Raw genomic sequence first — 12,040 nt, forward strand, 5'->3', positions numbered from 1 at the left:
TATAGCCTGTATCTCCTCATCCTTACTAAACACACAACTCGAGCTTTCTTCTGAGCTGCTCTGGTGGAAGGTGGTTATCTCCTCCAACCATCCTGGCCCTCATGTGCTTGCAAGTCTTGCCTTGTCACCTGGCCTCTCTTCCTCCATTTTAACCTAGTCGACACCCATCAAGTCTCCTAACAACTTTAGATCCACCTTCACATTCAATTTTGGAATGAGCCTCAGGGTGTCTCCCACCCTAAGTCATGTTTCACTTGGTGATGTGGGTATCTGCAAGGGTAGCCATCCTGGGCTCCATCTCGGCCTAGTGTTTCTCTCCCACAGTCACACTTTGGATTTTGTAATAATAATAGCAATAGGTCCCATTCCAGATTTCTAACTATCTCTGTTGGGGACAACCTAGCCGTTCCCTGCCTGGGCTACACTATAGGGCACAGTTCCTCCTCAGGAAGCCTGCTTCAATGCTCTGAAGGCAAAGCAGGGGCGGGGGGGGGGGGGTCTTACAGTAAAACTGGAAACTTGAAACCAAAACCCTGGAATGACTTTCTAATCTTACAAGAGATAGATAGGTGAGACACAAAAACAAAGAATGAGCTGAAATAACATCCAAAATTTCATTTTAACCATCACAGCTAAACAGTACAAAGGACAATTGTTAACGTTAATTCATATTTCATTCAAAGAGCTAAGAATGCCACAAATATCTAAACAGATATGTGGCTAAAGCCTCATGACTTCATAAATAAACCGCTAGCCTTACGGGAAGATAGAGGGTTATCTTCTGAAAGTTGCAGGCCTGGGAATGAGCATGGAGTAGCCAGTGGGCAGCCTCTGGAGTGTGAGCTGACCTTCCTGTGTGGCCTCTCAGTTTCCCTCACTCAGTTACTCTCAGCCTTTGTACCTGGTGGGTTTTGTTTTGTTTTGTTCTGTTTTAAAGACAAATTCTTACTATACTTAGACCAGGCTGGCTTTGAATTCAGAGATCCATGTGTCCCATGTCCCAGTGTTGGGATTAAAACCATGGGCCACCACACCCTGCCTATAGAACTGTATCAACAGTTTCCTCTCCAGTATCTGATCCATCACTTCAACCTCTCCCTTCTCGTGCAAACCTATGTCAGTGATAATATAAGACACCTTTCAAATTCCCACCACAAAGGGTTTGCATTTGAGGGGGAAGGAGTATGCTGTGCCACCTACTACCCCGTATCACCCCACCCCTAGCCCCTGTACATGGAAGGTCTTAGGAAAGAACACAAGGTAGGGTTTAAAGGCACAGGACCCTATAATTAACCATCTAAGCAATACATACATTCAAAATGACACAACAATTTCACAAGGGCAAAGGCCAGACCTTGAGCAGCATTGGACTCAAGCAAATGGTAGTAAACAAGTACTTTCCAAGGTTCCTCCTGTCCACTCCCTCCCATCAACCGCATCTCACTTAGTCTCTCCCAACCCCACACGAGGCAAGGACATCCTTAATAGATGTTAGAGAAAGAAGGAATATAGTGACAAACAGGGTTGCTATCTTCTTCTTTTTTTTTTTTTTTATTTAATTTTATTTTTTTAAAGCTGCAAGTTCTTTTTCTTTTTTTCTTTTATTAACTTATTCATATACATCTCAATTGTTATCCCATCCCCTGTATCCTCCCATTTTCCCCCTACACCCCTCCCCTCCCCCTATGACTGTGACTGAGGGGGACCTCCTCCCCCTGTATATGCTCATAAGGTATCAAGTCTTTTCTTGGTAGCCTGCTATCCTTCCTCTGAGTGCCACCAGGTCTCCCCATACAGGGGACATGGTTAAATATGGGGCACCAGAGTTCCTGTGAAGGTCAGACTCCACTCAACTGTGGAAATGTCCTGTCCATTGGCTAGATCTGGGTAGGGGTTCAAAGTTTACTGCCTGTATTGTCCTTGGCTGGTGCCATAGTTTGAGCAGGACCCCTGGGCCCAGATCCGCCCATCATAATGTTCTTCTTGTAGGTTTCTAGGACCCTCTGGATCCTTCTATTTCCCCATTCTCCCATGCTTCTCTCATCTAGAGTCCCAATAGGCTGTCCTCCCTGTGTCCCACTTTCCTGGTAAGTGAAGACTTTCATGGACATGCCCCTTGGGCTAGTGCCCAGATGTAAGTGAGTATATACCATTTAAGTCTTTCTGCTTCTGGGTTAACTCACTCATTATGATCATTTCTAGTTCAATCCATTCATCCCCAAATTTCGGGAATTCCTTGTTTTTAATAGCTGAGTAGTATTCCATAGTGTAAATGTACTAGTTTCTTTATCCATTCTTTTACTATGGGAAACTTAGGCTGTTTCCATGTTCTGGCTATTATGAATAAGGCTGTTATGAACATGGTTGAATATATATCCTTGTTGTGTGGGTTTCTATCTTCTACTGTGAGCCTAGACCTATCCAGTACCAGAGTTCAAAGTCCAGGTCACCAAGGCCAGCGAAAGATCTCTGCCCTCCCTCAGCAGCCTGTTCTAACACAGACGCTGTTACCTTAGGATGGGTTCCAGGTCAGGGTGTCGCCGCTCTTCCCTTTTTAAAGAACCCTGATTCAGGGCTCTTAAGATGGTCTTGTCAAAAGTCTCAGACGACAATTCCTTTGGAAGCTACAAGAGAAAAAAAAAAAAACACAATATCCAATGCTGAGAGGTTTTTTTGTTGGTGGTGGTGTTTTTAACTGAACAAATACAAATAAACTTAAAAGAAATGCCTTCTCTCATTGGCCATCTCAACGCATATTTTCCAAGGCAGCAGGCTGAACTGGTATAAGTCTGTCCTAGAGGAAGCAGATCTCTGGAGACTAGCCTAAGTGCACTGGAAAGCCAAGTGTTCAGCATGCAAATCTCACACTCAAGCCCCCAACCCTGCTTTGTGATGACATTTATACAAAGTTTCAAGTTAAATTGAGCATTCTCCATAATACAGCCGGCACGTTGATGCTGGAACACTGTTCGGAACAGTGTTATCTCTGCCTCTACAGTTATCAATTCAGTGCTTCCTGCTTCTCCCATTTTAATCTCAGGCAATGTTCGGCAATTAAATGATATATGCCAAATAACCAAGATATGAAAACTGGGTCAAATTCTTGCCATTTTATTTACATAGAAAAAAAAACACCCATCATGCTGGGCATGATGGAGCATGCCTTTATTCCCAGCATGTGGGAGGCAGAGGCAGGTAGATCACTTTGAGTTGGAGGCCAGCCTGGTCTACAAAAAGAGTCCAGCACAGCCAAGGCTACACAGAGAGACCCTGTTTTGAAAAACAAAACAAATAAAACAAAAACCACCCATCAGAGCTGGTGAGACGACTCACAGCATTTGCTTCTCAAGCCTAAAACTTTCAGTCCAACCCCAAGCCCAGGGAAGAGAAGGGACTCTTCAGAGCTGCCCTCTGCCCTCTACATGTGTACATACACTGCACACCCTATGCCCATAAAAACAACACCAAAACAAACAGACAAATAAAAAACCAACCAAACAAACAAACAAACAAAAAACCACTGCTCAGAGTTTTTCCTCAATGTTATGGATGTGTAAGCAATATGCTAGAATTTGTAAGAAAGTATCATTTGGTCAGGAAAAAAGCTTAAATGAAACAAAACTCTTACCATATTATTTAACTTGTTTAATAAAAAATATTCCTAGAAAATGGATTCTAAAACTAAGTTTTTTAAGAATTCAGTTTTGACTTTTGTGATTAACTTCTGAATTTCTGTCATTATCATTAAAATCAGGAACAACTGTCAAAGTCGAGTATATAACCTAAGGAGCCACAGACATAAACAATGTACATAATTTGGTTTTCAAAGTAAACACTCTTTGAGTAAATCGTGTCCGCTGAGCAAAGGTGGCAGCACTGCTGACATCAGGTACAGTGAGCATGGAGCATGGCCCTGGGATGTTTGGGCGGGATCTGCTAATCAAGATGAGGAGATCACAAAACCACTAAGGAAATCATGTCTTCCAACCACCAGTGTGAAAGACACAAATTTTGAACTGACACATTTCCCAAATAAAAACTCCTAGTTTCAACAATGACACTTCGGCAACAGCACTTTAATACAGATTTTTGACACTATATTTTTATTACTAATTTTAAACATGATTTTTCTTTATATTGTGTGCACATATAGTGTATATGCATGAACATGTGTGCATGCAAGTACATGTGCACTCATGTGGAGCACAGAAACTGACACCAAGTGTTTTCTACTATTGTTCTCCATCTCAGCTGTTGAGACAGGGTCTCATTGAGTGATTGGCTGGTAGCTTCAGGAGATCCACCTGCCCCTCCACATCCCAATGTCACAGCTACAGGTGTGTCTGACCACACTCAGCTTTTACATGGCTACTCTTGCTTATGTAGCAAACATTTTTAGAAGGAAGCTGCCTCATCAGTACCACAATTTCTATGGAGTATGTATACCCTGTCAAGGAAAAACAGCTTTGACAGAGACATCAATTTCAAGTTTCAAACCACTGGTGGTTGCTTTACTCAACTGAGGACTCTGCCACACAAAGTGCTTCCAACTCAATGACATGGTTCACATTACTGGGCTGAATGTGGAAATGCAGTCATTAGTATGCAATTATTTTCATGTTGTTTTTCTCTTCTTTTTCCAAAGGCCATTAGGTTGGAAGAAGCTTATTTGCCAAAAATAAAGATTTAAAGTATATCTATTTTACATTGGATTTTTTCTTCTCTTTCTATCTTAGTTGTAAAATATCCAGCCTCCACGTCCAGAGTCCTGGCTCCGCACAATCTCAGAGTAATGAAAGGTTTTTGTACCTAGATACAAGTTTATCTTTAAAAACACTAAAGCCTAATGTTCAGCCATTTACTTTTATTTAATTTTCCTTATTAATACAAAGTTAACAAGAATAAACTGCTGATTTACATTAGGGAGTTGCAGCCTTCACCTTAAGGAGTCTCCTAGGAGTCTCAGTAGCACAAGTCAGATGGAGATGTCCTTATATGTAACCATATTAATCTCCTGTTGCATGGCTTTGGATATAACCTTGATGACAACTTTCTTGGTCAACACGCATCCCTTGATTGGAAGACTAGACACCAAGTCAGATATCACTGGCAGTTATTTTTCAGAGTTTAGTCAACTTTGTTTTTGCAAGTGTGATCAACTATCATCCCCTGAACATTAGGAATGTGCAAAGACTCAGAGGCTTGGCTAGAGCCAGCTCGTGTTATCTTGGCACCCAAATCTTGATGAATACAACTGGTTCCCATAAGCTCATCAGTCTTCTCTCCATATTCAGGAGGCTTCAGAAGGCAGGTTCTCACTGAAGAAGTCCTTCCCTCTGAAAGGGGACAGTCAACTTAAACTGTGCTGCAAATGCCAAACTTGTCTTTCTCCCTGACAGCGGCCTTCAGACTTTAATAGAATACAGCTGCATGTCAAGACCATGACCTGAAGGCCAGGCTGCCACCTCTCAACATGTGGAGGAGGGACCGTGGGCCAGACTGCCATCTGAACCACAGCGTTCTGATTTGGCTCCCTAGCCACACAGTAGGTTAGATCCGCACAGTAGGTTAGATCCCATGCAGCTGTGCCAATCACATGCTTCAGTTCTGGGATCTCTAAAGGAGCCTCCAGACACCATGGAGTAATTTTCAGGGTTAGAAACGCCCGAGTCCGGTTGTAACTGCCTCAATCTGGAAAGTGCGGAACAGCTGCAGAAACGCAGCTCACAGTGCATACTCTGCATGCGCATCAGCACTTGTCCGCTCTCACGTTAAGACAGTGAGTTTCTGGAGTAGATGCTCTAGGGACCTTCCTGAAGGAGGTCATAGATCTGCACTGCGTCCCCTACTGTTACTTGTAAAACTCCCTGCAATACAAACTACATTTCACTCAAGTGAGCGAGCATCCAAACTCCTACTCTGGTCCCAGGTCTGTTTCAGGAACTGTGGATACAGCAGCGAAGAAAGAAATAAAAACTCACAGAAAACTGAAAGGGGCCAGGACATAGAGGACAGAAGCTGCTGCTCTCATGAAGAGAGAACTCAGCAACCTCAACCTCAAGCTCACTTCCTGAAACCGTAAGTGCAATTAAACAGCGACCAGTGCCACTGCCCCGGACAGGCTCTGCTCTGCCTTCTACAAACAGTGAGAAAGATGGGCGCAGGCAACATCAAGGATATTTGACAACAGACAATTCATTTCTAGGAAGACAGTGCAGATTATTTTAGCTAAGTGTGGTGTTCATGCATTTAAGAAAAATGCTTCAGTCAAATGCTGACTAAGCTGAAGGTTAATTACCACAACCCTGAAGAATGAGAAGGCATTTGCGGCTTTTGTTGCTGTTAGGCACTTAGCTTTTAGAAAAACTATGTGACAGAAGAAAGGAAACCTGTCAAGACACCACTGCTAAAGCTTAGGGAGAGAAACACAAGAAAGAAGCCTGCTAGAAGCCAGGCCAGAGCCTTGCAGCGGGGTCTGCGTTGCTCACTGAACTCTTGCAGGAAGATCAACAAATAAGGTGGCAACATCACACCCAAGTTGGCAGTGTCTGGCTTCCCTGAAAACCTCAGCCGTGTCTCTGTAGCCCTTGGAGCTCATTCTTCAGCAGCGGAACTGTGCCCCGGAGAAGAAAACAGAAGAAAGAAGGAAACAGGAGCATCCTGTCGCCAAAGCCAAATGGTGGCTGCTCATAACTGCTTATTTAACTTACATTAGATGCTGGTACATGTATCCTATCAAGCACAAGAGAGCTGGTGATAAGCAGAAGAGACTTACAAATGTATGCAAAGGATGGAGAGGCAGCCCCAACCCACCATCAGAGGTCAGCCAAGGGCTGCGTTCCCTGCTGCAGTGCTGCCTGGTTCTCAGTACCTGGCAGGGTCACAGCCGTAGTTTCCCTGACTCCTTTCTAGTTGTTCCCATGCGTCTGGCAGAAAGAGGCCAGTGCTCTTCTGTCACCTCTTCCCTGCCTTCTTTCTCATCAAACTGTCTAGGACTGATAGGACGAGCACAGGCCCTGGTGACTAAACATGAATGAATGAAGCTCCCCTCAGCTTCACATGCAGCTGGTGAGTAACTTGAATGGGTCAGGTAGTTCTCAGCCCTTAACTGAGAGAATCCAGAAACCTAAGGTAAAACCAAATACTACTGGGTTAAAAACAAAACAATAAAAATGACCTCAATGGCCTCTTGCTGTGCTTATAGAGCAGCACCTCACCTATTCACCATCAGAGAGTGAGGAGACGTTGGACGCACAGCTCTAAATAGGGTGTCGCCATCAAATCCCTGCCCTCAGAGCTCAGGAGAAGAGCCAGAGGGAATGGAGGGTACCACTAGAATAGGGTCCTCTAAATCAACAGAGCAAAGCCCATATGATCTCTCAGACTGAGGCAGCAAGAACAAGGCCTGTACCAGGTCTTCTGTATATATTATGGCTTCCAGCTCAGTGCTTTTATGGAACTCCCTAGTGTGTGCACAAGTGAGTCTCTGGTGTGCTTTCTCTTGAGCTCTTTTCCTTCTGCTGACTTGCCTTGTCCAACTTCCTTGTGGTAGTTTTATATAACTTGCTACATTTTACTTTGTTAATCTTTTAGAAGCCTGTTCTTTTCTAATGAGAGACAGAAAAGGAATGGATGTGGATGGGAGGGGAGGTGGGGAGAAACTGGGGAAAGGAGAGGAAGGGAAACTGTAACTAGGATATACAGCATGAAAAAGAATCTATGTTTAATAAAAGGGGAGGAGAAAGCGAGAATTCAGTTTAAAATAAGGCACAGGGAAAAAACATTCAATTGACTTAATCTAAACAGAGTAACAAATCCAGCAAACTAACATTTTGACAGGGTGTCAAATGTGTGTCAGAGAACCAGTCTCCAGCATGAGGCTTGAGGCCCACAGACTGGTGAAGATCAGTCCCTTGCAGAGTTCAGAATCAACAGACACGCAAGTGATCTGAACAGAAGACACATACAGTGAGTGACAAGCACACAATGTGAACCCCAGAAAAATCCTCAAGTCCGGTGCTCAGTAAAGGCACATCTACATAAAATCTGGTGCCTGAGTCAGGAACATGTCCTGTTTCTGGATTTTTCAGTTTTATCTCCCAGTCTACAATAAACTCTATTTGCTTACTGTGCAGTAATAATTTATTGATCGCCGAGACCTAGTTCCCCCTATTTCTTTTGTTTTTTCAATTATATCTGATTGGTAGACTTTACTCAAAGGAACCAGTAAGGATGTACACAAAACAAACACGCAGGATAGAATTCCGCCATCTTCTTATTCCCAATGGTATTAAGACACTATGAGGGTCGGGTGGGAGAAGGATGAACTCCAAGGAAGAAAGGACGCAAGGTTTAAGAAGAGCCCACAGGCAGAGCTTCACTTCATGTATTAGGTACCACAGAAAAATAAATCTCATCTCGCTGCAGCCACTGTCTGGGGAAAGAACCTTTGCAAACACCACCAACAAGGAACATCTCTGCAGGGGGCTAAGAACAGGGCCCATTTTCTACATTCTTCCGCTGTTTGTGCCAGTAATATAAGGTAAGAAGAAACACAACGTAACATTTTCTACAGCTCATGTTCATTCAGAGTTTGGAGTCAGCCTATGTGTGTTTTAATTTTCTTGGCGATTCCTTTGACATTGAAACTTTAGGAATCTCTATATCAAATACAAATCTTAACAACAAAATCTGTAATTTTACCTTCAGTAGAAATTCCTGTAGCTCTTGGTGGGTTTTTGTTACTGTTGTGACTGAAAGGTCAGACCAATTTACCTGATTTAAGAAAACACACATATTGTATGGTTATTGCTTAGGCAGAAACTGGCTGGGGAAAAAGCCATGTGTAAAACAAAAGGCCTTAAGTTTTAAGATTAGCAACTAGAAATATAAAGTTCATCTAGCATTATCACGGCTTCTATACAGGTGCTCAGTTGTACATTGACATTCTACTCAAAAAGGTTTTCTGATAATTCCTTTTAAATTGCATTATTTTTTTTAAAAAGGGACAGTATTAAAAGCATAACTGTTTTAGTAATTTTCAGGAAATTTTCAGGAATGTCTTGCTTTTATGGTTAAGTACAAAAAAGATCCTGACAGGGTAGATCCCGCCTCCTGAAGCTCACTCATGTAAATCCCAAGAGAAGCAAGAGTGCAGGCTGTCCTCCTAAGTACCACCTCACAGCTGAGGGGGACTCAACTACCCAAGAGGCTTCACCTTCATCTCAGGCGTCGTAAGTCCTAGCAAGACGCTTGGCAAGTATAATTACTTGCATTTTCAGATGGAGAAAATGAGCTAAGTAGGACCTGGGTCTGCACTCTGATGTGCAGCTCTGCCTTCTGCACTCTCAGAGCTCTGTGAACTTCAGTTTCTACTGAACAGTGGCTTAACTTAAATAACTGTTTGAGATATAAGTCTTACAAATTAATCATATCACAATTAGATACTTTACTTTTATTTTTGGTTTTCTTGAGACAGGGTTTCTCTATGTAACCTTGACTGCCCTGGACTCGCTTTGTCAATTAGATACTTTAAATGCACACAAAATTCTATCTAGCAACCTTCCTTATTGACTGGTAGACATTTCTTCAATGATAAATATCGACTTGGTAGGTGGATACAGGAGTAGACATGACAACTGAAGTCCGAGTTCAGTCTCATGTTACATAAAACCAAATGAATGTGTTAAGAATTTCGACCAGTCATCATTACTTCAAAGATGGGGCTGGGCGGGGACTAAGACAAGAGTAGCCGGTGTTAAGAAGCCTCTCCAGAGAGGGAGCGTTTGAGCCGGATGTTAGCTGTGCTTTGGTCCAGGGTGAAGAGAAAGGTCTTAGAGAAAAGCAGAGAGCTCCAACAACTAAAGAAGCCAGCATGCTGAGTTTCAAGGGCAAAGAGCCAAATACTCCAAAAGTGAAACACATGGAAATTGGAAACAGAAACTACAAAGTCAAGGATTTCCTCCTTCAAAGCAGAAGTAAAGAGTTTTGAAATTCATTCAACAAATGTACTGAGCAAGGCAGACACTAGAGGATGGCAGGGGATGAGGATGTCTGCTTCCATAAGACAATCTATTCAAGGATCTGTGGAAGCTATAGTGGTAGCAATCTGCAGAGGAAGGAGAAAGCATCCTGTCAGAGGGTTAGGAGAGTCTTCAGGAAAGGAGAGCTGGAATGTGGTAAGCAGTGCCTATGGGAAGAACTGAAGTGATGCTGCGCAAGCCTGGCCTCACTCCACGTCACTTTAGAGTATGTGTGGTCCACCCTCAGAAGGCTCAGCAGTGAAGCTAGCTGCAGCACAGAGGGAAGCAGGAAAGTAACAGAGTCAGACTGGGCCTGCGGGTCACAGCCAACAAGACACAAAGCCACAGAGCAGGAGGAGAAGCCCACGAGGAGCAAGGGAAGCAGGGCAGTCAGGGACAGAGCTCGCTGGTCTGCAAATACTTGTGAAAATATTTACTTTTACTTTTAAAAGTGACATCTTACACCTTATACTTTTAATAGTCCCCCCTAAATTTAAGGTTTTCCTTGTTTTTAAACTATCATTTATTTATCAACCATTTATCATTCTATCAATCAAGCATCTATAGCTATCCTTTATCTGCCTTTATCTATTTATTTATTGATTTATCTACTTATTTATTTTATGTTTAAAGTAGTAAGCTTGTTAGCAGTTAGTTCTTCTAAAGATCACTTATTGTAGCAAATGAGGCATCCCTGGGGGTGAAAATAGCTTACTTTGAAAGTGTACTCCCAATATTTGTCAGCCCTTTTTCTCGGGACTCCTTTCAACATTATCTTCTCAATGTGTACAGCTGAAAGAAAGAAAAAAAAACACACATGCTGACTTGTGTTAAGAGATTACACAAATATTCAGTTACCTAAAATAATCCTATAACTTGAAAAACGCTAGTAATTAATCTGCTTACTTAATAACTGGCCTTAACTCACGAAACAAACTGGTACACAGCAACATGCCACTCAACCATGAGTGAATATTTTCTATATACGTCTAGATGCTGAACACCCAAACCAAGCATTCAACACCAAAACAAACAAAATATCAAAAGATAGTTTACTGGAAAGTTGTTTCCTAACGGACAATAATAAAAATTCTTATTCAAAATAGCTCTTTGGAATCAACTAAATATGTATAGCTCATTCAAATATTCATATATAATAGGAATAACTTCTATCTAGTTTCCTGTTTTTTATTTCTATATGCACAAGTGTTTTGCCTGCATGTATGTATATATGTATGTATACTACATATATGTCTGGTGCCCAGAGGCCGGAAGGAGATTTTGTAACTCCTGGAATTGGCAAAATGTAGTATAAACTGGTCACTATTAGGAACCATAAAGTCTCCCTGTGAATGAACTAAATGTACAGTTTACTACGGGGAGGAAACAGTGGACACCGGTGATTGTGAATTTGAGAACAAGGACTATTTACAGAGATAAGCAGTCTATTCATGAACTAAGTAAGCTTACTGCAAACCACCAGCCACTCACTTTACAGCTCTGTCAGTAAGCTGTCATCATAGGCAATACATCAAATTAGAAAAAAAAAAAAAGAGGAGGAGGAGGAAAGCCGTTCTGCAACGGTTGACTACAAACTACAAGGACCTGAAGACGACCAGCCTGTTGCCTGGGGTGTAAACCAGGAGCAATACTTACTTAGTGCTGAGGCCACAACATCGGAGGCTGACAGCAGTGAGTTTGACAATGATGGCAGAGAAGAGCTGGGAAAGGAATGTGTAGTGATGACACGGAAAGGGGGAGGATTCACTCTGCTTTAGAAGTTGTTAAACCAGCAGAAGCACAGAAGTGACAATCAGATTGTTACATGTCGTGAAAGGTGAGCAATGAGGGAGCATGAAACACAACACACAGAAACGCAGCAGGAAATGCACCCACAATAAGCAGAGAGAAAGCAGGAACAGCACTTAGTGCCATCTTTCAAGAGGTCTGGTCTGATGACTGCATCAAGCCAGGCTCTCCAAAGCTTCAGAAATTGTTGGTTGAGGGTGAAGGTAGAA

At 42.5% G+C, this 12,040-nt stretch overlaps 1 protein-coding gene across 2 annotated transcripts in view; it reads right to left on the reverse strand.

The window, feature by feature from the left end:
- Nucleotides 1–12,040, reverse strand: part of Zcchc2 (zinc finger CCHC-type containing 2) — a 47,167-nt gene that overhangs the window by 21,219 nt on the left and 13,908 nt on the right. For both annotated transcript variants that reach the window (XM_051147214.1, XM_051147212.1), the window contains exons 3-5: nt 10,738–10,814; nt 8,704–8,775; nt 2,512–2,624 (exon numbers count right to left, since the gene is read on the reverse strand). In XM_051147214.1, the coding sequence (XP_051003171.1) occupies nt 2,512–2,624; nt 8,704–8,775; nt 10,738–10,814 (262 nt within the window). The remainder of the gene's footprint in view (nt 1–2,511; nt 2,625–8,703; nt 8,776–10,737; nt 10,815–12,040) is intronic.

The sequence above is a fragment of the Acomys russatus genome, chromosome 6 (assembly GCF_903995435.1).
Source record: "Acomys russatus chromosome 6, mAcoRus1.1, whole genome shotgun sequence".
Taxonomy (NCBI): domain Eukaryota; kingdom Metazoa; phylum Chordata; class Mammalia; order Rodentia; family Muridae; genus Acomys; species Acomys russatus.